Source organism: Neltuma alba, unplaced genomic scaffold (assembly GCF_004799145.2).
Source record: "Neltuma alba isolate B1F8T4 unplaced genomic scaffold, ASM479914v2 tig00012081_pilon, whole genome shotgun sequence".
NCBI lineage: Eukaryota > Viridiplantae > Streptophyta > Magnoliopsida > Fabales > Fabaceae > Neltuma > Neltuma alba.
This window is the reverse complement of record NW_021636640.1, coordinates 404888-430267: the sequence shown is the minus strand read 5'-3', so window position 1 is coordinate 430267 and position 25380 is coordinate 404888. Positions and strand designations below refer to the sequence as shown.

Below are 25380 nucleotides of genomic sequence, written 5' to 3'. Positions count from 1 at the left end.
GTGATTTAAATATTTGGCCTACTGAAATTGTCAATCGTTAAAATAAACTTGTCATTTTTCATATTCAACTTATCACTTGACCGAAAAGTATTTTAGACATTTCACCAAGATTTTATATTTATAATATGAGATTAAGTTTTTATTTGTTATTTTTTAAATTAAAAATCTCAAATCACAATTTCACATACTAAGAGCATTTATTTACCATTTTTTCAAAAAATAAAAATAAAATCCTAAGTTTAGGCTCTTCCGGCTCAAAAAACACTGCAAATCAGGGCCCCCAAAAAATGACACCGGAAAGAAATATATATTAGTGTTAAAAATGGAAAAATTATCCAAATGTCCATTAAAAAAAATGTTATCCAGGGGAGAGTAGCAGTGATCGCCGCGAATGTGAGAGGGCTTAAGCAACTATGGCTCTGGTCTGTGGTTCTGCGTCAGTGACGTTCCCTTCAACTTCAGCCCCATTTTTTTCTTCTAACAGGAGCTCAAATGTTCAATCCCCGTTTCTTGGGTTCCAATTGGCATTATCGAAGTCTTCCGTTCGGTCCAGTGTTCCCGTCAATTCCAGGGGAGGTCTTCAGGTTCGGTGCCAGGATCTCTCCATTGTTCCTAAAGATGAACGCTTTATGTTCGAGGAAACCGAAGTTAATGGCCCGGTACAAACCCTGCTCTCTTTTCTCCTTCAACTTGTTTTCCAGTCCATGAACTTTATCGAAGTTCTTCCGCTACTCAGTTACTGGGAAATCGAAGTTCAAAACCAGCCAAGAAAGAAAAGAAAAGGAAAGCTTTGCTCTTTAATTCGATTGAAAGAACGGCTAGAAGTGCGAAGTTTTAAACTTTTGTGCTCATTAGCGCTCTCCTCTTTCCTTAATCCAGTTTTGCTAGGTTTTATGAGGCACCTACGACCATTGAGCTTAATAATTTGTTTAGATGCTTTAGAACATATCTGAGCAGGCATTTTTGGATCATAGTTCGAATAATACTCTAACTCTGTATTTTCTTCACATAATTATAATCTGTGTACTTTTCGCCGCCTTATCTTTTAATATCAGTTGCATGAAGTCGTTAACCGGTACGTTACTTCTACCTCCGATGTATTCGAATTTCTCACTTCAAATTAAATCCATTTGGTCTACAAATGCATCAGCATTTTCATATCGGCCTGTCGAAAATTTATCTTGACATCTAATTTACCATGCATTTTAATTTATAAATTGTTTAGATGCTTCATTGGAGAGTTATCGATCAACCATCAAAAACAAAATGCAGGACATTTGGAACAAGACCTGGTATCCAAAAGCTGCAGATCATGTGAATACAGATAAACCATGGTACATTGTTGATGCTACAGACAAAATTCTCGGGAGATTAGCATCAACAATTGCTATTTACATCAGAGGGAAAAATCTGGCAACCTATACTCCCAGTGTCGACATGGGCGCCTTTGTAATTGTGGTATGTATTTTTAAGTCTCTTTACACCGATATGATGTCACTGCCTGATGTGCAAACCAAGTCATTAACAGTGCATCATCTCTTTGCTTGTTATTTTTAAGGGAATAGGGTACCATTGTTTGGTGTTTGTGGTATGCAGACAATCTGGTTAAACAGCTGTGATGTCTCTACTTTGGAACTCTTCTCTCTAACATTAATGTATTATTATTTAGGAATACCTTTAGTCTTGAATCTGTGTCCTGATTGAGAAGGAAATCATCTCAGCCAATTTTCCTAACAATAAACCGGAGGCTTAGTCAAAATTCCTGATGATCTATGTCTTGACTGCCTGAGTCTCATGTTGAACTAATGGCTTTTTCCCCTCCTTTTCTATCTGATTGATGTATGTGGCCTATAATAGTGTTGTCTTATGTACAAGACGATATATGATTGCTATGGACTAAAAGTTTCCCCTGTATTTGTGGGTTCAAAAGGTGAATGCAGAAAAAATTGCTGTGTCTGGGAAAAAGAGGACCCAAAAGCTTTATAGGAGACATTCTGGACGACCTGGTGGTATGAAGGTGGAGACGTTTGCCCAACTACAGCAGAGGCTTCCGGAAAGGATTATTGAGCATGCTGTTCGTGGCATGCTTCCTAAAGGAAGGGTAAGCTGAGGTTGTTGTTTGACGAGGCAGTTGTATTGCGTTAAAGTGAATCAATATTGTTTTATCTTGTGATATTAACTTCATTTTAGCTGCAGACTTTGAATTTAGAACCACTTAAAAATTCTCACGCAGCAAAATAAGATGGAAATAGGATAAACTTGTTTATGAAAGTTCTGTATTGTGATGTTATCTCGACTTTAAACTTATTAATTAGCATTTCTATGAAAGATTCCTTCTCCTTTTAGATGCACGGGATAGTTCTGTAAATTATGAACTTTATATATGAAGTTTTATTTTGTCATTTAGCAAGACAAGTGTTCAGAATGACATCTCGCATATGTATATGATTAGTCCTTCCTGAAGTCATAACTGCAATATCCATACTAATGCTAGTAGTTACAATACAATTACATGAAGTGAGTAGTACATGTGTTTATATGATGCTGTGCCATTATCTCTATATTGAATCTACAATAATTAAGGATTGATATATGCAGCTGGGAAGACAACTATTCACCCACCTAAAGGTTTATAAGGGCCCAGACCATCCACACCAGGCCCAAAAGCCCATTGAGTTGCCGATAAGGGATAAAAGAATAGAAAAGCGGAGGTAGACTCAGCTGAGATGTACAGAGGATGAGATATGTCAAGTACCGGTGATATGGAATGACGTTTACATTACCTGTAGTGGTGTATAATTATTGTCTTGATTGTTTTATTTCAAGCTCAATGATCAAATTCTCGAGATAATATTTTGTTGTAGATTTCAGTTCATAGATATGTATTAGTTCTTTAATATGAATTCCAAGTTGCGGCTATGTTTTCCCCCCGAGTGAAAGAAAAGATGCGGATAAGCTACAATAAACGAAAGTAATGCTGTTAGTGATTTGATAGCGCTGAGCCCCCAGATCATTTTGGAATAGGGATCCAGACAAAGCACTCCAAGGTTAAAGAGGATAATGTAGTAATTGTTTTCACAAAAGATTCAGTCTTTAACAGAGGGTGTGAGAGTCACTGATAATTGCCTTATCATAATTTGAGATGTAATGTAATTAACCATTAAGAAGTATGGGTGCTTCCAGATCCAAGTTCTGGCAAGCGACAACAGTGTCAAGCATGCAAAATACTGGTTCATTTGTCAAAATTAGATGAGTTATCTGGCAGACTGGCACTCCCATGTGTCAATTATGGAAGTATGGTTTCCTGATTCGAAAACAGTAAGAGAATATCGCAAGCTTTAGAGACGACGATGTTATTAATAATTAGTTGCCAATCAAAACAGCATACAAGAGTTCATTCCAAGAATCAGGAGCACCGGCTAGACACCAGTGACTACAATCAACAAAGGAAGCGCCTCTGCCTGTGAAGATGGAGGGATGGCCATCAACCCTAAGCTGTGTGAGTTTAGTTATGTCAAGCAAATGAACTGGTATGCGCATGTTTCGCAGAGTGCTCTTCACTATGTCTACCCCGGGATACGGCGGCTCAGCCCCTTGCTCTGGTTGAGTTTTTCCCAGGCAGCCCTTCCCACTTCAAAATGTTCAAAAAACCGAAAGATCATTAAAACCCTCATAGTAAATAATACTCATTATATCAGATTTGGAATATGAGTATTAGAACTTTAGGATTTCTTATTTTGCAAGTTTGCGTCAGAATCATTCACGGGATTCGCAAAGAGTGACAATTAACAATGAAAATTTGTGTTGCATTGGGTTCTGCATATGGTTATCATTTCTCACTCTTTCTCTGAGATTTATAATCGAGATTAAGAGTCCAACTTATAGGAAATTACGTAAAACAATCTTAAAAATCCAAAAATTACTTACCTAACGTGGGAGGCAGCAACGCCTTGGAACAGAACTTTGGTTTTTGAAGGATCAATGTTAGAATCAACCCATTTAGCCCATGTGGTTAATGCTATCCTGTAAGCTTGCATGTGATCCATGTCTTTAATCAACTTAGTCCCCACTTGAAAATAATCCCACCTGGTCAACATTCATAAAATAAAGCCATTAGTCACCACCAACTTTACCTTCTCTAATAAATTATGCCACGTTGGAAGCTAAAAAGCCTTACGTTCGAGACGATCCTGTATGAGTCCACCAATGGTAGGTGTTGAAAATCAAAGTATCTATCCCTTTCCACTGGTCCCCAGAACTTATTGTATCCAGCTTCAGAATCCTTCCTTTTTCTTTATCTTTCACCAAATCCACTAGAAATCCATTCTTCAACCACGTAATCTCAGTTCCATATTCCTATAATCCCACAGAAAACAAAAGGGGATAAAGTTTTATAAAGTTAATCTGCAGACTTTGGGGGGGGGGGGGGGAAATAGTATCAGAGAGAGAGAGAGAGAGAGGAGTGAACCGGAAATAGGAATGTCAAGAGATTCTTAGGCTTCTTCATGAAGTTGTAATTTGTATCTGGGACTGAAGTGTGGAGCATGCAGGAAAGTGACTGCCACATGTTGTTGCTAATGGAGTCCCCCACGAACATTATCTTCTTCCCTCTGTTTCTCTCCAAGAATTTCTTCCCATTAAACCTGGACCACATTCAAAGTTCAAACTGAGAAGAAAGAAGAAAATCACCATCTTCAAGCACATTGCAATTTCAATCTAAAACAATCAAACCCAGAAACACACAGAATATGAAGACGAAGAATCTCAAAGAAGAAGAAGAAGAAGAAACCTAGGGAGGTCACAAGCAGAGGGCTTCCATCTGTAAGATAGAAAATCCTTATCAGGTCGGCCATTTTTGAGGCAATCAAAGCCCTGACCGACGATGAGGGAGCAATCCTTGGAAGCGCCATAGAGAGGGTATGAAGAATCAATGACCCAACTTCCTTCATACAAATTACACTTCTTCTGTTCTTCGTCTTGACGCCCAAATGCTCTGCCCTGTACCGCAACAAGATCCACAACACTCCATTGAAATGCCAATATTAGTAGTAGACGTCTCAACCTCTGCCCCATTCTTTGTCTTGAATCTGTCTTCAAATCTGGCTCTCTGACTCTCTCTGTGTTCGCCACTTGGGTACAAACTAGCTAGCCTCTTTGTGCTGAAATTTTGGCACTAAGTGCTCACTCCTTGCTGTCTCCAATTGCACATTCAACATATAAGCTCCTCTTTTTTTTTCTTTTTTCTTTTTTGGGTCTCAACTTTCAACGTCTGCCTTTTGGTTTCCCATCTCGGAAAATATGTATTTCATCCTTTCACCAATGGTTTCAAACATTTTTGCAATGCATGCGACTGAATAAATGAATTGAAAAAAAAAATACGGAAGTTAAAGAAAAATATGAAGCAGAATGGATGGCGTATAATTTCCAATCCAATCAAAATCTTTCAAAATTTCAGCTTTGTGCCCCTTACCTTAGAGTGACTTACGAGGTCCTCTGTCTTTTTAATACCCAAAATAAACAAGAACAAGAACACATACACACACACACCAAAAAAAAAAAAAGATATTAAAACAATAAATTTATAGTCTTTATTTTCCAAAATATGAATTTTTATATCATAAATATTCATGACAAAGTTTATTTTCCGAACCTATTGTTTTGCTTTATTATTATTATTATTATTATTATAAAAAGAGGAATGCATGGGGGTCACGTCAAATATGAATCTAACATAAATACGCTTTTTTGGGGCAATGGACATAAAAGGGTTATAAGATTTGCGTAAACAAGATACTTATCTTCCAAAGATGAGATTTTGAATGAAAGAAGCAATTACTTACAAATGAGAAGTGGGTCACATGAGGAGATTCTATCACATAAATAGGAAAAATAATATTTAATGAAAGAGTCCCATTAAACAAAAAACAAAGTTTATTGAGCCTATCACTGTTTGAGGTAGTGCACTGTTGTCAGCGTTGTTGGTACGTTCCGTTGCGTATTTAACCTAATATTTCTATTTCTAATTTACCCAACAAAAAATAATCCGTACATAATTTTATCTGATTTTTAATCAAGTTGTTGTTTTTTTTTAATTGGATCCTTACGCTCAATTATAGATATTAATTTTATACTGATTTATTAATTTATACGAAAAGTAACGTTAATAACTCATGGTGTTCTCACTCAATATAAATCTAAAGAGATAATTGCGACCATAATAATTTTTATTTTTTTAAAATAATTAATTTTATTTCACCATTTAATTTTAAAACCATCTTTTTTTTAATTTTGTATTTTGTGGCAATTACGTGTCTTTTAATGAGCATCCCCATTAGCTATAATTAACAAATTATAAGATATATAATTTTTATTTAAATGTAGTAAAATACCAATACAATGCACATAAGAAATCTAATTAAAGATTATGTAGTTCAAATAGAAACAATGATGGTAGTGGTACATTAATGTAAGAATCAAATTAGAATGATGAATAAAAATATCAAAGGATTAAATTGTAAAGTAATTGGTTCCAAGTGTCAGGAACACCAGGGAGACACCAATGGCTACAATCCAATCCTGTTGGGCCATTAAGCCCATACATTGAAGGATGTCCATCTTTCCGCAGCAATGAGAGCATCGTGATGTCAAGCAACGTCACTGGGCTCTTCATCTTTTCTAGCACACTCTTCAGCACCGCCACCGCCGGCGGCAGCCCTCCCGGATAGGTAGATCCGCTCACCGGGGTCTGCTGCCGGGCACAACTCTTGGCGCTCGGTTCATTCCATAGGGTACCACTAAAAGATACAGTGGAGAGATGAGTGAGTGGACAATTATCTACGAAAAGTTTAATCTTTTTAAATGGAATTACAAACAAGTCCTACAGAAAAGAAATAATTACTAAAAAGTCATAATAATAACTTCAACAGCCTATAATGATAAGTCTTATAATAAGAATAATAACCTCTGAGACTTGTTTTTTCAATTATTTTTCTTATTTGGGATGTCATTATAATTCTCATCTTTTTATCTTATAGTCTTGATTTAATTGTAATTCAATATCTAAAATTTAACTCGATGTAATTCAATTTTTATAGCTATGACTTGATTATAACTCAACCCTTCAATTATAATTTGGTGCAATTTACCATTTAAAATTAGTCCCCTGAGATTCATGAAAAATATAATCTTTTTCTTTTTTTTTTAAACATAGGGACCAATTTTTTTAAAATGATTAAACTATAGGGACCAGGTTATATCGAGGCAAAGTTTAGATACTGAATATATTATAACTGAGTTAAAACTATAAGTACTGAATTGTACGGATTTAGAAATTAAGTTAGAGTTGAATCAAAAGTATAGGTTAAACAAATACCCTGTATAAGAATGGGATAAGCAGGGAAATCAAAGAGAGATGATTACTTGTAATGAGAGGGTGAAATGCCTTGAAAGAAAACCTTGACATTTGAAGGATGAAGGTGAGCGTCCACCCAAGAAGCCCAAGTGGTGAGAGCTATTTGGAAAGCCTTCATTCTATCCATGTCTTTGTAAACCTCATTTCCTAATTGAATATAATCCCATCTGAAATTAATTTGAAGGAACAAAACCCTCATGAATAATTATTTTTAATTAAAAAAAAAAGAAGAAGAAGAAAGAGAGAAAAGATGAGATGTGGATACGGCTGAGAGGGGCCTCTGCGGTTCCACCAATGCCAAGTGTTGAAGATGAGAAGATCAACGCCAAGCCACAGCTTGCTGCCTTCAATGGAATCAAGCTTCAATACTCTGCCTCTCTGTTCCTTCACCACATCTACCAAATACACGTTCCGATCCAGCATCACTTTCACTCCATATTCCTGCATTCCCTTTCCCTCTCTTTCTTCAGAAAATCCAGAGTGAATTATTGTCTTTTAAAACTAGATTTATTACCGGAAATATTTCACTGATCTTATTATAGTTTTTTTTTATACACACTGATCTTATTATAGTTTTCCTCTAACAAATATAATTTTTTTAAAAAAAATTTAGGTGAGTGGGATGCATTGAAAGGAACTCAACGAGGTAGGGGGGTTTCAATGCTCAGGCAGCACTTATAAATATGCTTATAAATAGCTACCTACTAATAAAATTCTTAAATGCACAGTGAACTTTCAACCTACGCCTTTTATAAAATATGGTTCACACCGTTTTTAAATGAAATAATATCTATCGGGAAAAATATGTACTTTTTCTGCGAGAGAAAAGTTTTATTGAATATTATTTATCTTTTTCTGAAAAAAAATTACACAATTTGATGCATCCTAATTTGTTTTGTTAAGTATACTGTTTTTATATTGATAAAATATATATTGTAATATTTATTATATATTTTTATTTGATCAAGAGTATCCTTTTTGAAGTTTAAAACACAAAGGGTTTTCTAATGGCTTTATAGCCTAGTGATATATAAGTTCTTCTTATAAGTGAGAGGTCACGGGTTCAATCTCACTTTTAATTTCAGGATGTTAGTGTCTATCTTTTTAATTCAAAAAAAAAAAAGGAGTACAAAAGAATTTCATATCTCTCGGCAAATACTTTTCCTGTCATTTGAACTTGTGTTTATCTCCATATTATATTATATAACATGTATTTTGATGTTTTATGAAGGTGGTGGCCACAATTCACAACTCACAAGTGGGTAGAAAAGTACACGAGTTGACGACATTATTGAATTTTGTAGGTATGGGTTGGTAAGCCAACAAGGAAGGGCAGCCATTTTGCATGAGTAACTTGTGCACATGGGGGACACAGCACAAAAGCACCACTTTTTTGCCCCTCCCCACATTCATTTCCTCTTTTACTTGTACTCCCACCATAATAATAGCACCACTCACTTCCACATTCATCATTATTATATATGAATAAATAAGAGCAAGATAAATGAAGAGATAATATATAGCTGAGAGGTAATTAATTATGATTGAATAATAGAATCTGTTGGATATAAATATATGGAGAAAATGGAGGAAGTTAAGAGGAGGTTACCGTGAAAGTGAAGATGGACAGATCATCGATACGTGTCAATGTGTAATTGGAAGAAGGGATGGAAGAATGAAGCATGCAAGTGAGTGACTGCCATTGGTTTCTGCTCAGTGAATCTCCCACAAACATTATGCTCTTCCCTCTCATCCTCTCCAAGAAATCCACACCGTCAAATCTGATACAAGAAGAGGAGGAGTCAATGGGCATTAACTGAAAAGTGAAGGACAAAAAGAGGAAAGAAAAACAAGAGGCCTGACAAAGGACAAATAGTAATAATTGGACGGAAGCACGTTCTCCCATATCACACAGCGGCTAAGGGAATCCAGCTGCTGCATGTGAATATTTGTTTGCCAACCAGATAGCCCCTAAAATGTTACTACCTTTTTCATATCTCTTTAATTTTAATACCACCCTTTTTCCTTTCAAGTTATTTATTTATTTTAATTCCCATAAACTTATTAATGGTTCATTAATCATTATTACCTTCCAGGCTGGATTCGCAGTCCATACCAGAAAGCCAAGCTCACACCAGCCACTTTGATGAGCTAAGTAAAAGTGAAACAAATGATAACATTATTCAATTCAAGATGATGAAACACTTCGCATAACAGTTGTAATGAATGCTGAAACAGAGAATAATGTATTGAAGAAGAAAACAAATCTGGTTTGGGTTGGGAATGAAAATGGGAGAGATATCAGAAAAGAAAAGAGAGGGGAAACCTGAGAAAGGAGCAATGTTGAAGGGGCTGCCACCGGAAATGGGTGTAAAGTTGGTCGGGACGGCCATTGCGTTGGCAGGCGAACTCGTGCTCGATGAAGGGGCACATTTCGGGTCGGTAAAGCGGGTAGGATTGGTCCCAAACCCACGTACCCGTGAACAAGTCGCACTTGCTCTCCACCCCAAGCAAAAATTGGAGAACAATGGTGGACATGATCAACAGTTGCAGGCGACGACCGTTGCATTCCACCTCCATCCCCATTTCCGATCTGCTCTCTCCCCCTTTGAAGCAGCCTTCCTCCTCTTTATGGTAACGGTAATGGCCACCCCCAGAAGAAGAAAGAGTCCTTCAGGTCGGGCCCCAAATTATGCACAGTCACACCGACGCAAATGTGGCCAAATACAGTAGCGTTTTGCGGTAAATCATCCCTTTAAAAATATTTTATTACTTTGGCCCAAAAAGGAAAAAAAAATAACTAAAATAAAATAAAATTATTAATAATAATAATATTTTATTTAGTGTTAACAATACTGAAGAGATAAAAATTACTAAATTCCAAATCAGGTTTAATAACAACACTTTATTTAGTGTAAACAATACTAATCATATAAATAACAACAAATTTTTATTAACATTCTTTTAGTTTTTTTTTCATTTTTTCCAAAAAAATAACACTCTAAGAATGAATTATTTATGTTCATAAAAAAATAAATATTGATTGTAATTTATATGGGATTATTAAAAGGGTATTTGGATATTATCAAAAGTGTTTTTTAAAAAAAGTTTTCCATAATTGAGACAAATTTTTTGATATAAATTATTTTTAAAATTATGATTTGATTTTGTTTTTTACAATCTTTAAATGTTGAGTCAGAAAAAATATAGGTTTTTTTTTCACCTTCAGATTTCTGACTTTCATGAGAGATGTGATGAGAATCTGAGCTTTCAAAACTAAGCAACGATTTTGGGCTTTAATTTGCTGGTTAAATATTTGGCTCTGACCTCTGAGGACTTGGGGAGTTTCAATGGCAGAAGCTCTTGGTTGACTTGGTTGAGCATCAACGGCACAAAGAAGATGGGCTTTTGGATTCAGATTGTGAAAGATGCTGAAGGGCATTGTGGTCTGTTTAAAAATACATTTTCAAACTTCATTTCCACAATCAATTTCCATTTCTATTTTCATCGAAATCAATTTCAAATTACCAAACAAGCCCTTATGTAATTTTTCCACAATTGGGGTTTAAAATGGCTAGTCTTCATGGGCTTATGGGCTCAAAACTTAAATGGGCCTGTCATGTAGGGTTTAGAGCAAGCCTTTTAAGCCTTTATATCTTTTTTTTTTAAAAAAAATAATCCCTATTAACCAAATTAAAGTTTGAAAGTTAAATGACTAAATTACCCATATCAAAGTTTGAAATGACTTGTAAACAGTTTCTCAGTCGTGACTTACATTATACAAAACGAATATGTGAGAAATTTTTCTCGACTTACAAAAAATATGGTTACAAGTCATTAAAATTGTAGTTCAAAACTTAGGAAGAATTCAATCAATAAGTCATTATTTAAATCGTTTCCTATACTTACAATGAAATTAACATATCTAACCATCTTTGCAACTTTGGTAACACCATTTATAATTGTTTTTTAATCATTTTAGAAACTTATAAGGAATTCCATCAAGAGGTCGTTGTTTAACAACCCATTCTTTTGCATTATTTAAGCTGTCGCCTACACTTGTAATGATTTTTACAACACTTTTGACCATTTTCACACCTTGGTTAATACAATTTACTACACTTTTTTGGCAATTTCCAAACCCGGTAAGTCGACCAACAGGAATCATTATTTAAGACATTTCTTATACTTATAATGACATTAACAACAACTATAACCATTTTTACAAGGGAAAACCATATTGGAGGTACTTATACTTTTTTTCAATTTTCAATTTGGTACCTATGTGTTTTTTGTTCTTAACTAAATCTTTAATTTTGCTCTATTAACATCATTAATCCTTATGTAGAGACTAAAAATATCAATAGAACAAAGTTATAAAAGCTAATGTTGCTAAAAAGATAAAATTAAATGTTTAATTAAAGAGAAAAAAACACATAGGTACCAAATTAAAAATTGAGAGAAAGTATAAGTACCTTCAATATGGTTTTCCCTTTTTACAACTTTGAAAATGCCAACAACTAATTTTTTTTTACAATTTCCAAACTTGGCTAATTCAATAAGGGGATTTATTATTCAAGACATAAGTATTCACCTGTTGCATCAATTCCTTACCATTAGAAAACGACCTATTGCATGATTTCATTGAACATTGGATAGTAATATGATTAGCAACACTTTTAATGGGTTTAACAACTATACTGATGGCATTTACTAAAAACCAAAATGCTCATGATAGTAACTACATTGGGCACTATCATGGTTGGGGAAGAAGAATGTCTAGTCATGTATTCTCTCTCTGAAGAAGATAACCCACGGTTGCCACTTTGGTTCCCATGGTTTCCTTTGAATAAATCAGCAATAGAAGCAACAAAGTTGAGATCTCTCTTATTATTCGATTCAAGAGAAATAATCCACGATTTTTGCTGTTTGAAGAAGACGAGGACCGGTTGCTGCAGAATGGCATGCTCCCAAAGTTGACAGCGATCTCTCCTTTCTACCTTAAAACAGTCCGATAGTCTCTCCCAGCCTGAAGAAGATGATGGCGCCTTGCAAATCAACATGAAATAAAAAATTCTTTGCTCACGTCCTTGTAATCAGACTTTGATTGTGCATTAAAGGCGATGAGAGAGAAGATAGTGAGAGATTCATCTTTCTGCAACTTGAAGGGAGGGAGAGGAGACAAAGGGCATGGAGGTAATTTGCAAAATTTACAAATCTCAATTTTACAATCAAATACCTATTTGTGAAACTAGAATGACTAATTTAGAATTTGGAATTCAAATAGTATTTATAAGATATTTTTTCTTATTATTCCCTTTAAAATAAGGGGGCCACGTGTACAATACCTATTTCGTTTGAGAAAAAGATTTATATGTAGTATGAGACCGATGGCTTGACAAAATTACCGCCTGGGTTTCATCTTCATCAGCTTCTTCTTTCTTCGTCCAATCCAATTTCAAGTCGCCATCCATAATCTCACTCTCATCATCTGAGACTACCTCTCCAACAAAAGGCCTGCCTTCAAGAATGTTAAGCACTTTGGACATGATAGGCCGTAGTCTTGGAGAGTTTTCAGTGCATTGGAGAGCCACATCAATCACAACCATTATTTCCTCTCTGTTAAAGTCCTCACCCAACCTTGGATCCACCAGATCCATCAGATTACCTCCTTTCAAATGATGTGCCTGATAAACAAGAGTACATAAATGGCAGCCTTAGATGTCAAGGTCAAAGTTTAATTCAAGCACTAGTACTGTGCAGCAACAGCTCATGTCAATTTCATATCGTTATATTATTATCTGAAGTATATATCACACATACATACACAAAAAAGCCGAGCAAGATCGGCTCAATTATATCCAAAATTTAAGCTGTTATTCACCTAATGTGGACTCATTATTGATTACTCTCTTGTCATGCTAACCAAAACTAACAGCCGTGTTCAACAATATCTAGCAAGGTCTATTAACAAAAGTGTAATGGAGCATAAGATGAAGGTTACCCAATCGCGCAAATAAAAACATTCTTCCACTGACAGTTGAGTGGTATTGGTTTTGCCGCTGATGATTTCTAGAAGTACAATTCCAAAACTATAAACATCTGCTTTCTTGGTCAAATATCCATGCATTGCGTATTCAGGGGCCATATAACCACTACATGATGAAGATTTCATGTGTTATAGTAAATGTCAAGAGTTGATAATGCCAAAAGCAAATGCCATTGAATTAAATCTTTTCTTTATATTCTGTTACAATACAATTTTAATCAACATAAACATCATTTTCATAAAGGTGATGTCACCACCATGAGTCTGCTTTTGTTTCATCAATATGATAATAAATCGTCAAAAAATGTCAGTTAGAGTAAATTAACTAACCGAGTTCCAGCAATTTTGGTGCTAATGTGTGTGTTGTCCTCTTCATAAAGCTTGGCCAAACCAAAGTCAGAAATCTTGGGATTAAGATCTTTATCAAGTAGAACATTAGTGGCCTTAATGTCTCTATGAATAATTTTCAGTCTTGATTCTTCATGCAGAAAAGCCAAACCTTTGGCTATACCAATGCAAATATTTTTTCTTGTGGACCAATCCAGCTCTAGCCAGCAATTTTCTAGGCCTTCGTTTGCAAAGTAGCGGAGTTAAAGAAGATGAAAGCATGGAAAATGCCCATAATCGGTGAAATCATAGATCATGCATAAAAGCTAAATCTCACCAAATAAAGCACGGGCAAGGCTATTGTTTTCCATGTACTCATATATCAGAAGTAGTTGACTTTCCTCAACACAGCATCCATAAAGCTTAACAAGATGAGGGTTCTGCAAAGCAGAAATCATCCCTATCTCATTTAAGAACTCACGATTCCCTTGACGTGATCTAGAAGAGAGTTGCTTGACGGCTATCACGGTTCCATCTGACAAGAAGCCCTATATTTTTGATCAACAGTATAAGTGGTATCAGATTAGAAAAAGAACAACTTGAGAGATTATTGAGAAAATATGAAAATCACACAATAAATGAATAGAAAACATTTATTTCAAATGAGACACCTTGTAAACAGGACCAAAACCTCCTTCTCCAATCTTATTGCCATCGTCGAAGTTGTTTGTGGCTGCCATAATTTCCCGCAAGGTAAAGGAACCAGTTCGCATGTCCAAAGCTTCTAGTGGCAAGATAAACAGCTACGTAAATTGCATTTTATTCAATCTCATGCATATCATTTGATCCACAGTGACATAAAATAAATGAAATAACGGGATTAATCAAACATTGTATCCATTGCCATTTCAGATTTGAGCAAGGTAAAAATAAGCAGCTTATGCATGGGTACACATAACTTACACAGCCAAATTTATGTCGGCAGAGTAAAAGACATTCTGCTCAAATCTACTTGAGAGCCTCGGTTAAAAAATATATGGTAATTGTAATGACAAAAACAACAACAACTTTGCACATACTTTGATCAAGTGTACTTTTTTCCTTTGCAAAGTATATCCAGCAAAGCATAGCCAAGCCAATCATAATTGCCCCTACAACCACAATTGCAATAACAACTCCTAAAGGTAGACGACCTCGACTATGCGAGGGGATTGCAAAATCTGGTAACATAAACATCAAAGATGACGTATACCGTCTACAGAGTATATCACAGAATTTAGTGATTGACAAGAAAATATAATTTATTAAGCAATACGAGACACCTGCATCCACAGAAATTGCTGATATGAGAGGGCCATATACCGCTCTATCAGGAACACTGGCTGTCCCTTTCCCAGCCCAATATAAGCGAATCTCCAAATCGTTCTTGTTAACTACAACAGTGTGATTTCTTGTGATCGCCTTACCAGCTCCTGCTGCATCTGCAATATTGAAATCCTTCTGCACCAATTTTCCCTAATATTTCCATCCAATTACTACACGTTTCATATAACACTAGGATCTGAAAATGTTGTTGGACTTGTTTATAATGATGTCAATACAAATTGAATAGGTGAGATAACGAGGTTGATGAATTTCTTGAATTGACAAAAGACGTGAAGAATTATATTGGGTAGAAAAATCATGACTTCTATACCTGAATGTAAACATCAAATACTCGTCTTCCCAAGCGCCTGAAGCTTTTATCAGCAGTAAACATTATCTCAGCAAAATGAAGGTTTACTGTGTAGTTACCATTCTCCAGACAAAAACCATAGTAAGTCAGAGAAATGGGGGAGAGGCGTGCATTTGTGTAAAGTTCAGAATTCGGCATAAAGAGTAGTCCTGAATTATTATTATCATTATCCGCAATGTAAGATTTTGAGAGACGTTGATCATCATCAATGAAGTGACCAGTGTTACTGAATGCCCAGTTTGATCTTTCACTCACGAACAATTGAGATGCCTGTCCCTCGATAAGGTCTTCGTCGTATTTTTTCCCTCCAACATATACTTCCTTTCCACCACAATTTATGCGGAACGAATAGTAAGCTGAGAGATTTGCAGAAAGGATCTAGTAAGTTAGTAGCTTCCTAAATCTTTAAAGGTCCTTTTGGTACGAAAGAAAATGAAAATAGAAGGGACGAACAATTTTAATAAGCTCCGATTTAAAAAATTGAAGAAGTGAACTTAAAAGCTTTTAATTAGTTTTTATTAGTTTTCTGTATTACTTCTTCTCTTTATTAAAATTTTAAAACCCCACTTCTCCAATTTTTAAATAAAACTTATTGAAATTTTGTCCTCCCATCTATTCTCCTCATACCAAACAGTACATAAACGGTGCATGGACACCTCCAAGTATTGTCAAGTATTTTTTTAACCCTAAAATAATTTTTGGTGCATCTAACACCAAGAAAAAAATATATATTTCAAATGCTGGACTCAGTTGAAAAATACTCTTCCGGTTCTTAATATAAGACCTATTTAACTAATTTGATTAAATTAAAAAAGTTAGGTAAGTTAGTTAATTATAAAAAATATGACATGTTTTTCCTAAAAAACCATAATCATCTTCCTTAATATCGTCTCTCTTTCTTCTATTTGATTATGGTTGAGAGAATATACATAGAGGTAATTTAGAAAAAATTAATAAATATGAAAAATAGATCTTATGTTTAGGATCAAAATCAAATTAACAATTAGATCTTATATTAATAACCGGAGGAGTACTTTAGAGTGCTGGATGCACCGTATAAAATACTTCAGGATACTAGATATAGCTTAACCCATATTTAAATAATGGAAGTGTTATGGAACACATTTCATTCATAGTTGAAGTTTAAAAACTCACAAGAATACCTCATGAATTAAAATAAAAATATGAAAAAGAGAATTTTAATACCTCATTAATTTATGTTATTCTAAAAGTAGTAATTTACAATAGTAAATATGGTTAAGGTTGAGTTATTATCATGAAGAATATCAAAATCTAATGATCCTAAGGTATGATAATTTTTGCTTTGTCCTGCTCTATTTGTTGAATATTTGGATCAATTTGATGCAATGGATCTGGTTGAAGAGAGCTTTTGGAATGTTTTTTAACTATCCTTTATGTGGAAAAGTAATGGAAAGAAAGGAGGTTCACATAAGAATGAATTTGGCATGGTACGAGATTGTTCAACCAATTGTTATACTTCTATTTGAAAGTCTAATGTGGGCTCTTTGTGCTGATTATGAGGATGTTGAGTTAACAGAGATGAATATTGTTTTGAGTTTTTTCTCTCTTATTTCCCGGAAGAGAAGATCTTTTGCAAACTCTGGTCAAGTTGTTTCAAAGAAGCAGGATGATTTGAGATGGGTTCCACCTGGAGGAGGGGATTGTCTTCTTATTTCTTTGGTTATAAAAAAAGTGTTGTGTTTATTTGTTGGTGCTCCTAGGCAGAATGATGCAAGGTCTAGATTTCTTATGCTTCTTGTCCTGGAGGTCTTTTTTGGCTTTCAGCAACACTCTTCCTCTCTTGGTTCAAGGGAGTGGTTTAAAGCTGTCATTGTGGATGCAGCATTGGCGTCAAAGAAGTTGGACTCAATTGTTAAGCAAGTCTTTGGGACAACCACCTTCTACCGCCGTTCTTGTTTGTTGAAGTATTGGGATTTGGCTTGCATTGTTCAGCTGAAGAGTGTTCCTTTGTGCTTGTATTTTGTTCTGGTGTTTGTGTTTTGTTTCTATATTTTGTTGGTTTTTCATTCCAGTTATACTTTTTCTGGGTTGTACTTTGGTGTTTCGTAGACTTTGTTACTTTTAATCGATATGAATACAAATTTTTCTGGCAAAAAAAAAAAGTAATTATCATGAAGTATTTTTTTAAATGAGTTTAATATCTTAGAATATTTTGTGTTATAATTTTACCCTTAAAGTATTTTTCATGAGTAATTCTAATATTGCCATTTACTCTCTAAAGAGTCCATTAAATGAAGGTGTTATCCTAAAGTTTTTTTTTTCAATTTTTTGAATTATTTTTTATCACTCTTTTTTCATATTTTCAATATTTATTTGCCATAATTTTAGTACTTGTCTTTTGACATTATCAATAGTCAGTTTTTAAATTTTTCAGTGGCGATCTTAGATATTTCCTAGATTTTTATTTTCAACAAATACATCCAAGATTAATCTTTCACGTTTTCAATCATAATATTTAATTTAATTATGTTCATTACTTAAAGCATGACGTGTAAGTACTAGAAACATTTAAGACAGCTACTCTAAAAGGAATATAAGTATTGAAAACATTTAAGAAAAATTCAAAAGCTTTTTCCTCATCTTTTGCAATACATTTTAAGATAAACATTTTAAGAGCCATATCATCGAAAATACACCTGAACATTGATCCATTGACTTACCTTTAGGACACACTCTGGAGCATGGGATGAGTCCGCTGGAAAAACAATAAAATATGCAGAACAGGTCAGTATTTTAATCATTTAACATTTTATCTAGGATTAACAACTTCCCTCCCCCTCCATAGAGATTACTAAATAGACATTCCTCTCCTCTACCCAAAACCAAAACAAAAATTAAAAACCAAAAAATTAACCCCCCCCCCCAAAAAAGTAAACCAAATGGTACCACAAGGAGATTTATTTTCACAAAAATTACAATTTAATATTTTAAAATGACCACTATTATAAATTTAGTAAAATTTAAGAACCTTGAAATGTGTAAAGGTATTCATATATAATCTTGAAAAGAGTACTATTGAAATAAATAAAAAATTCACTAGTAAATAAAACATTCATATATAAAATCACACATAATTCAACAAAACATAGTTATTTAAGCATAAATATCATCACTGTTATTTTTTTTCAAATTTTTAACTTGAAATGATGTTATTTCAGGCTCTAAGAAGGGAGGACAAATATAAAATTCAACTCAATCAATTTGTTCAAAATTCTTAATCGGACCGGTTAAGAATTGAGAAACTTGGATTAAGTTTTAATACAGTGGAAAAGAGTAGGTTAAAATTCCCAAATAGTTAGAGGGCTTAATTGCTGGTTTTCAATTTGTAAACCTTAACAAGCTAAAGGCTATTTTTAAAAAATAAATTATATATAAATTCCAATTCAACATATCTCCGCCAAGCACAGGTTAGACAAGACTCAAGTAAAAGTTTTAGGAAAAGGGTTCTTTTTAGTAATTCATATTTTTATTAACAAAATTTATCCTTGAGGCTGCTTTCGTCAAAATAAGTTTAGTTGTGGGTACTTTCTGGTTTCAAAGGAAGACTTTGGTGAAGTCACCTCCTACGGAGGAGAGTAATTCACCCTATTATTTATAACGAATATCAATTTAGAAAAGGAAGCAAGCCAACACGAAGTTATACAAAGTAATTACTTAAAAAAAAAGAAAGAAAGAAAGAAGAAGAAGAAATTATACAAAGGAGCACTCTTCGCTTGGATCTCCTCAATAACATGCATGGGAATAATGTTTCACGAATCCAATCTTATGTTTCATTTTCTCTTCAAAACCATTACGGATCCCAAATCTAACATGATAAAAATCAAATCATGGCAGTTTGTATATTAGTTACTACATCAAATGGCTGTCTACATTTGATTTTATTGAAATTGGGAAGATATAAAGTATCATGAAATGGGTCCAAGACGTCCAAACAAATATATTCGTCCAAGCATAAATTATAAAACATAAAGCAGTGGACCCAAGAAAAGGATAATATATGATTGTAAAGCAAAGGAAATATAACTGAGAACTTACGACTTGTTTCCTCCCAAAGGATTTGCGAATAAATTCCTGATAAAATAAGAACTTCGGGGGCTGAGCAAGCTTTTCTCAAGATATATCAGAAAACAAGAAAGAAAATATTCACAACGGTTCAAGCATTCCTACACATTCTGTTGTGTACAAAGTGAAGGCTTCAAGTTGCTGATGCTGAAGTTGTTGTAAGAAAGGTCTCTGCACAAAAGATATGGAATGTCAATCACATATGCAGTAAATCTTTTAAAAGGTTACCTTTTGCCATGCTTCTAGATAGTTTTATTTTTCTTTTCTTTTGGTGACCTTTCTCTACCTAATTTGCTTGCATTCTCTGTCTAGTCCCCCCCCCCCCCCCCCACATCAAATGAATTTCTATAAGGAAAAGCCAAGTTGGCTTTCGCTAACTGTGAAGTAAGTTATCAGCAAACGGAAGCCCATTTCATACACCAAAATAATCTTTCTAAGGATCTCGTAAATAAACATAACAATAACAATAACATAAGACCTTCAAGAATATGAAGTTACCAAGGAAATCTTCAAAGCAGGGAACAATGATATACTAGTTGTCCACGCACGAAAATAATACTCCTCCGGTCTTTAATATAAGACTATTTAACTAATTTGATTAGATTAAGAAAGTTAGATAAGTTAGTTAATTATAATAAATATGATATGTTTTTCCTAAAACACCATAATCATCTTTCTTAATATCATTCCTCTCTCATTTACTTGGTTATAGTTAATAGAGTATATATAGGGATAATTTAGAAAAAATTGATAAATATGAGAAATAGGTCTTATATTTAGGATCAAAATTAACTTAACAATTAGGTCCTATATTAAGGACTGGAGGAGTATCATAGTTTTAATACTACTTCTGGTCCTTAAGATAAGATCTAGTTAAATAATTTGGAGAGATTAAAAAAATTAGTCTAATTAGTTATTTGTAATAAATAGGTATTGTCTTTCCTAAAATATCTCTGCTAATCATGTGTATTAGATAAGATTACTAAATGATAAAACCTTTAACACATGCAACTACTACAAGAATTAATTTTAAAAAATAAATAAATATGAAAGACAAAGTAAATTGAGATCTTATATTTAGCATCAAATTAAAAATCAAGTTCGCTCTTATATTAAGGACTGGAGGTAGTAGTTCTTACAACTTAAGGGGGCTGTTGCAACTTTCAAATTATCCAATTAAATAAGGGAGAAGGGATAATAGACATTAGTTTATTAAACTTCATTCACAAATAGAAGGTTCGTTGAAATTAAGGACACTTAAAAACAGAACACAGATCATAACCGGTGACAAAAGATGCAGCAGAAAAAAGATAGTAAGATACTAAAGAATACAAATGCACATCAAGCGAAAGGCAAACAAATAATACTAGTTTATTATCGTTTTCCAACAATAACGACTAAGCTCCTTTTGAAGAATGGCAAGAATTATATTTGAAGGAGAAGTACTCACACATTGTTTTCACTTCTTATTGACCAATCAGGCACTGGTCCACTTAGCATGTTTCCTGACAAATATCTAGAAGGAAGACAATATAGATTTCAATATAAAGAATACTTGCCATGGACATTTGAAATTAAAGTTGACAGAAACTGGAAGGGTAGCAGTGGATGCACGGTCCTGATCCGTTAAAAAGGGAAAATCATTGTATCATGTTACTCGGAAGGGAGAGAGTTAAAACAAAGATAGACCCTGATAAGGGAATTGGGATGCGTAAAAACTTAAAAAAGATGTCCCTAAATCTTATTCATCCTTTAGGACTAAGAAATTATCATTACAATCAACAATTGAGGCCAACTTAATTTGACCTGTGAATTCATACAAGCTAATCTGTGTGAAAAGCTTTTTTCTGCTTTCCTCTTCTCCCTTGGAGGTTCAGTCCTTCCAACAAATATTCCCAGCTCTCTCAGAAAGCTATTCTAGATGATTATTATACATATAATTGAAATTTGGCTTACAAGAATTTCACTTGTGATTGACGTGTGAAGCTGGATGGCATTTCTCCACTCAATTTGTTAAAGCTGAGGTCCCTGCAATAAGACCATAGTCTGAAATTCTGAATCTGTCAATTTGTTAAGAAAAACTTGACAAGGAAGTTGAAACTATTACAAATACTAGTTTTATATAAAAAGAATACTAGTTTGATATAAAAAGGACAATGAGCCTTCCAAGATTAGCTCAGGTCGGAGTGGGGTAAGATATAGTTAGTGTCAAGGACTCAAACTCTTCAATGTAACCAAAATGAAGGACAATGAAATTTTACATGACAAGGTACATGAAAACCAGAAACTCCACAGATATGATGACTTACGAGACACACATAGATATAACAATCTCTCTCTATGAATACAGTTGAATGTTTCATCTCAATTAATAAATGCTTTGAAAAGCCTTTAATGAAGAGAGATTGTTGTTACGTGTATTTATAAATGGAGGACGATGTCAGACTTACGTATAACTGAATAAAGAAAAGATAAGCTAGCATTATTCTCACTCCTCGAAACAAAACTGGACTAGTTATAAGGGTTTATCAACATTTAGAGTAATGCTCTGGATTTTCAATGAAACGAATTGTGTATAAAATACAATACGCATAAAACTAAAATGGAATTAACAATCATGCATGGAAGCATAAGCAATTTATACGATGTAGCTTTGTTTGTGCATTGGATGCTTCGTTAAAGAAAAGTTAAACTCATATAGCAATCAGAATGCGTTATAAGGAATTTCTAAAAATTTAAGAGCCATAGAAAAATTGTAAAAGAAAATTCCAACATGAAAGTGGACTCCTGGACTTACAACACAAGCAAATAAGACATGCTCTCGGTAAAGTCAAGTCGAAGAGATCCAACAATGTTGCAGCTCCTCAATATGCTGAGACAAGAGGCCAACAACTCAGGCGCTAGCATATTCTATGCAGTCATGTGGTTAATGCTACAACTAAAACAACAACAGAACCAACAGCATATGGCTCACATTGTTTCCAACTTTGTCATATTATCAAGTTGTGGAAAATTTGAATCGGGTCCATTTAAATTGCTAATTCTCCTGCAGAAAAATTTTAAGCATGACCAAATACAACTGATGTGGGAAGGGATGGGTTTCGTGTAAAATTGAAACTCTCCGCATGATAAACCATACTTACAGATCAACTAAGTTTACTAAAAGAGAAAGTCCAGCAGGAATAGGCCCGCTCAAGCCACTCGCCACAATTGCTCTGTTACAAAATTCTGGCTTAAACAAATGTAAATGCATAATTTGACAATCAAAAGAACAGAAAACCGTAGAGTAAAAAGGCCCACAGCATGCGGAGAGTCTTCCAGTTCCCAATGAAATCGGGTATCTTTCCGGAGAATTTGTTGTCACTGATTCGACTGCATCACATTGGAGAAAAGACAACATTTACTATTAATTTCCGAGTTACAATAGTAGTAGTACTTTTAAATGCCACAGCTTACAAGTGAGTCAAGTTGGTTAGCCCAGCGAATGTTGCAGGTATTTGCCCAGTAAAATTGTTTGAAGCAAGATGCCTAGCGTAACCAAAAATAGTAATATAACCAAATAAAGAAACAAAATTTAAATCAACATGCATGTGTGTAAACTTGAATGTATCCCTTACAGTCTTTGAAGCCGAGGTAGTTTCCCAAGCTCAGTAGGAAGATTTCCCGAAAATTGATTGAAACCAATGTTTCTATGCATTTAAGTTTAAAATCTCTAAATAATCATCAGATTTGAAACGGGATAGGTTGCCAAAGAAACAAGTGAACAGAAACTCACAAAATCTCGAGAGTGGAAATGTTTGCCAGCTCTGCTGGGATTGAACCCGTTAAACGGTTGGCGAGGAGGATGCTGCCATAACATATGATTATAATGAAGCTACGTTACATCCATGATTCAAGTGTCATGCTATGAATTAAATATTGGCTTCAAATGACACACAGAGTACATTTTAACAAGTTTCATAGAGCCCCATTCTGGAGGGATTATGCCGCTGAGGTAATTGCGTGTAAGGTCCCTGTAGAGAGGAACAACCGTTAGAGAAGAGAAGCGAACCAGATTAAAAATTCGTCGTGAGCTGATAATCAACAATGTTGAACGGAATTCCCTACAGGTCTTGAAGGTACGGCAACCTAACTAGCTCCGGCGGTAGAGTTCCTTGAAGACTCCCTTCTCGTAGATTGCTGCATGTTCAATTAAATTTTGATAAGTTTATAGGCTAGCTTGCTGAACAAGGTAATTTAAAATTTTGGGTTAAGGTGCATTTTCACCTGAAATTTTTTTTTTAGGTACCTAAAATATTTTGTAGTGAGGGAAAGAGGGAGAGGGAAGGCGAGGAGGAAGCCATCAATCAGGTTGGCTCAGATGGAGAGAGAAGGGAGAAAACTTCCGTTTTCTTCTTGTTAGCTAAGCGGCAAGATTGGTCCATTTTGATTATCATGTCAGTGAAGTTGCACTCGTGCTAAATATTGTTAAAAAAAAAAAAAAGGTCCAGAGGGCTCCTGCGGAATATTTAATTGAGTTTTTTTTTTTTGAATGAATTATTTAATTGAATTTAACCAAGACGCGTTTCCTTTCCGGGGTCCAATTTGATTTACATTTAAATTTAAATTAATAGATACTCATAATATGGTAGTGCTAAATTCGTTAAGGGTATGTTTTGGTTAATGAGAGGAAGGGAAAGAGAAGGAGAGGGATTTTAATAGAACGAAGGGGAAGGAAGGAGAATGGAAAGATTTTAATATTATCTTGTTTGGATTTATAAAAAAAAGGAGGAGGGAAGGAAAAAATATTTTAATATGGATAATTTTGTTCTTATTTTATTTAAGATATAGATATAATAGTCACCACATGACAAAATATGAACATAATAGTCATAACATGATAAAATATAGACATAACGGTTATAACATGATAAAATATAGACATAACGGTTATAACATGACAAAATATTACCTTTCCCTTCCAAATCATTCCAATTTTAAAGAGGAAGTTGGGGAGAAAAACTCCTAAAATTTATGTATTGTCACCAAACACACCTAAGAAATACGATACTCGATAGGGGTTTTGAACCTCTGCAGCAGCTGCCAGCAACGAGTTACGAGGTAAGAGAAGGACTGAGGAGGCGGGGTGAGTGGGCCCCACCTAGCAATCATTTTCTCTCGCCGCCGCAGCCTGCGGCAGCCGCAGAGAGGCTAGAAGTGCAGGTTACATACATGCTAATGATGTGGCCGCCGGTATTTCCCACCGAACAGTCGACGTTCCATCCACTGAGTCCTCTGCTGCATGGATCGCCGCTGAAGTTCCAGTCCTTCTTCCCCAGCGTCCTCCCTATGTCTCTCAAAGCTTCCACTATACGCGCGCGCGCGCGCGCACACACCGGGGGGGGGGGGTTAAATAATCTCTCTCACGATGCGACGACGGTGAAAATATGGTTTGCAGAACGAGCTGAAAAGCAAAGAGGGAGTAAAAGCGCGATATGTGAGTACCTTCTTCTGGAACAAGAGAGCCTAAAGCCATCCTTGCGAAGAAAAATGGCAGCAGAATGAGGTTCATGGCCATGCTTGTCCGAAATTGCGTATCTGGAGAATGCAGAAAAAGCCAAGCTTCTAAAGATTAATATGATTTTTAAGTGGAAATCACGCGTCTTTGAATATACAACAAGACTCTGCATTTGTCTTCGTCTTTCGCCCTCCATCACGCCATCCATTCACTGCCCTTGGCTTGCTGGCGCGTCTTGCGGGGAGTGGGCATTGACC

At 34.8% G+C, this 25380-nt stretch overlaps 4 protein-coding genes across 7 annotated transcripts; 1 reads left to right on the top strand and 3 right to left on the bottom strand.

Annotated features, from left to right (window-relative positions):
* Nucleotides 1–378: 378 nt before the first annotated feature.
* LOC114721996 (50S ribosomal protein L13, chloroplastic-like) lies at nt 379–2783 on the top strand. Its single transcript, XM_028907906.1, has 4 exons — nt 379–659; nt 1273–1458; nt 1931–2101; nt 2599–2783. The coding sequence occupies exons 1-4, from the start codon at nt 414–416 to the stop codon at nt 2713–2715; spliced, it is 720 nt and encodes a 239-aa protein (XP_028763739.1). The 5' UTR covers nt 379–413; the 3' UTR covers nt 2716–2783.
* A 573-nt stretch (nt 2784–3356) lies between these two features.
* Nucleotides 3357–5164, bottom strand: LOC114721990 (protein trichome birefringence-like 42). Its single transcript, XM_028907898.1, has 5 exons — nt 4790–5164; nt 4469–4643; nt 4178–4356; nt 3928–4086; nt 3357–3631 (listed from the first exon to the last, which is right to left on the bottom strand). Exons 1-5 carry the CDS (start codon nt 5071–5073, stop codon nt 3364–3366), a joined length of 1065 nt encoding a protein of 354 aa, XP_028763731.1. The 5' UTR covers nt 5074–5164; the 3' UTR covers nt 3357–3363.
* Nucleotides 5165–6493: 1329 nt separating this feature from the next.
* On the bottom strand, nt 6494–10029 carry LOC114722110 (protein trichome birefringence-like 41). Its single transcript, XM_028908044.1, has 5 exons — nt 9738–10029; nt 9021–9192; nt 7677–7852; nt 7420–7578; nt 6494–6794 (listed from the first exon to the last, which is right to left on the bottom strand). The coding sequence occupies exons 1-5, from the start codon at nt 9995–9997 to the stop codon at nt 6500–6502; spliced, it is 1062 nt and encodes a 353-aa protein (XP_028763877.1). The 5' UTR covers nt 9998–10029; the 3' UTR covers nt 6494–6499.
* Nucleotides 10030–12031: 2002 nt separating this feature from the next.
* On the bottom strand, nt 12032–25180 carry LOC114721983 (probable leucine-rich repeat receptor-like serine/threonine-protein kinase At3g14840). Of its 4 annotated transcripts, XM_028907887.1 has the most exons (25): nt 25111–25180; nt 24838–24973; nt 23734–23805; nt 23571–23639; nt 23402–23473; nt 23244–23315; nt 23083–23154; nt 22927–22998; nt 22770–22841; nt 22601–22672; nt 22424–22498; nt 21583–21654; nt 21077–21142; nt 19732–19797; nt 19600–19635; nt 18225–18259; nt 15484–15878; nt 15110–15302; nt 14867–15007; nt 14459–14571; nt 14125–14335; nt 13791–14028; nt 13416–13566; nt 12760–13098; nt 12032–12460 (listed from the first exon to the last, which is right to left on the bottom strand). In XM_028907887.1, the coding sequence occupies exons 1-24, from the start codon at nt 25175–25177 to the stop codon at nt 12760–12762; spliced, it is 2907 nt and encodes a 968-aa protein (XP_028763720.1). In that variant the 5' UTR covers nt 25178–25180; the 3' UTR covers nt 12032–12460. The 4 variants fall into 4 exon arrangements, with proteins under 4 accessions (XP_028763720.1, XP_028763717.1, XP_028763718.1 ...); XM_028907884.1 differs by having other exon boundaries at nt 14867–15302; XM_028907885.1 differs by having other exon boundaries at nt 14459–14568; nt 14867–15302.
* Between the last annotated feature and the right edge of the window lie 200 nt (nt 25181–25380).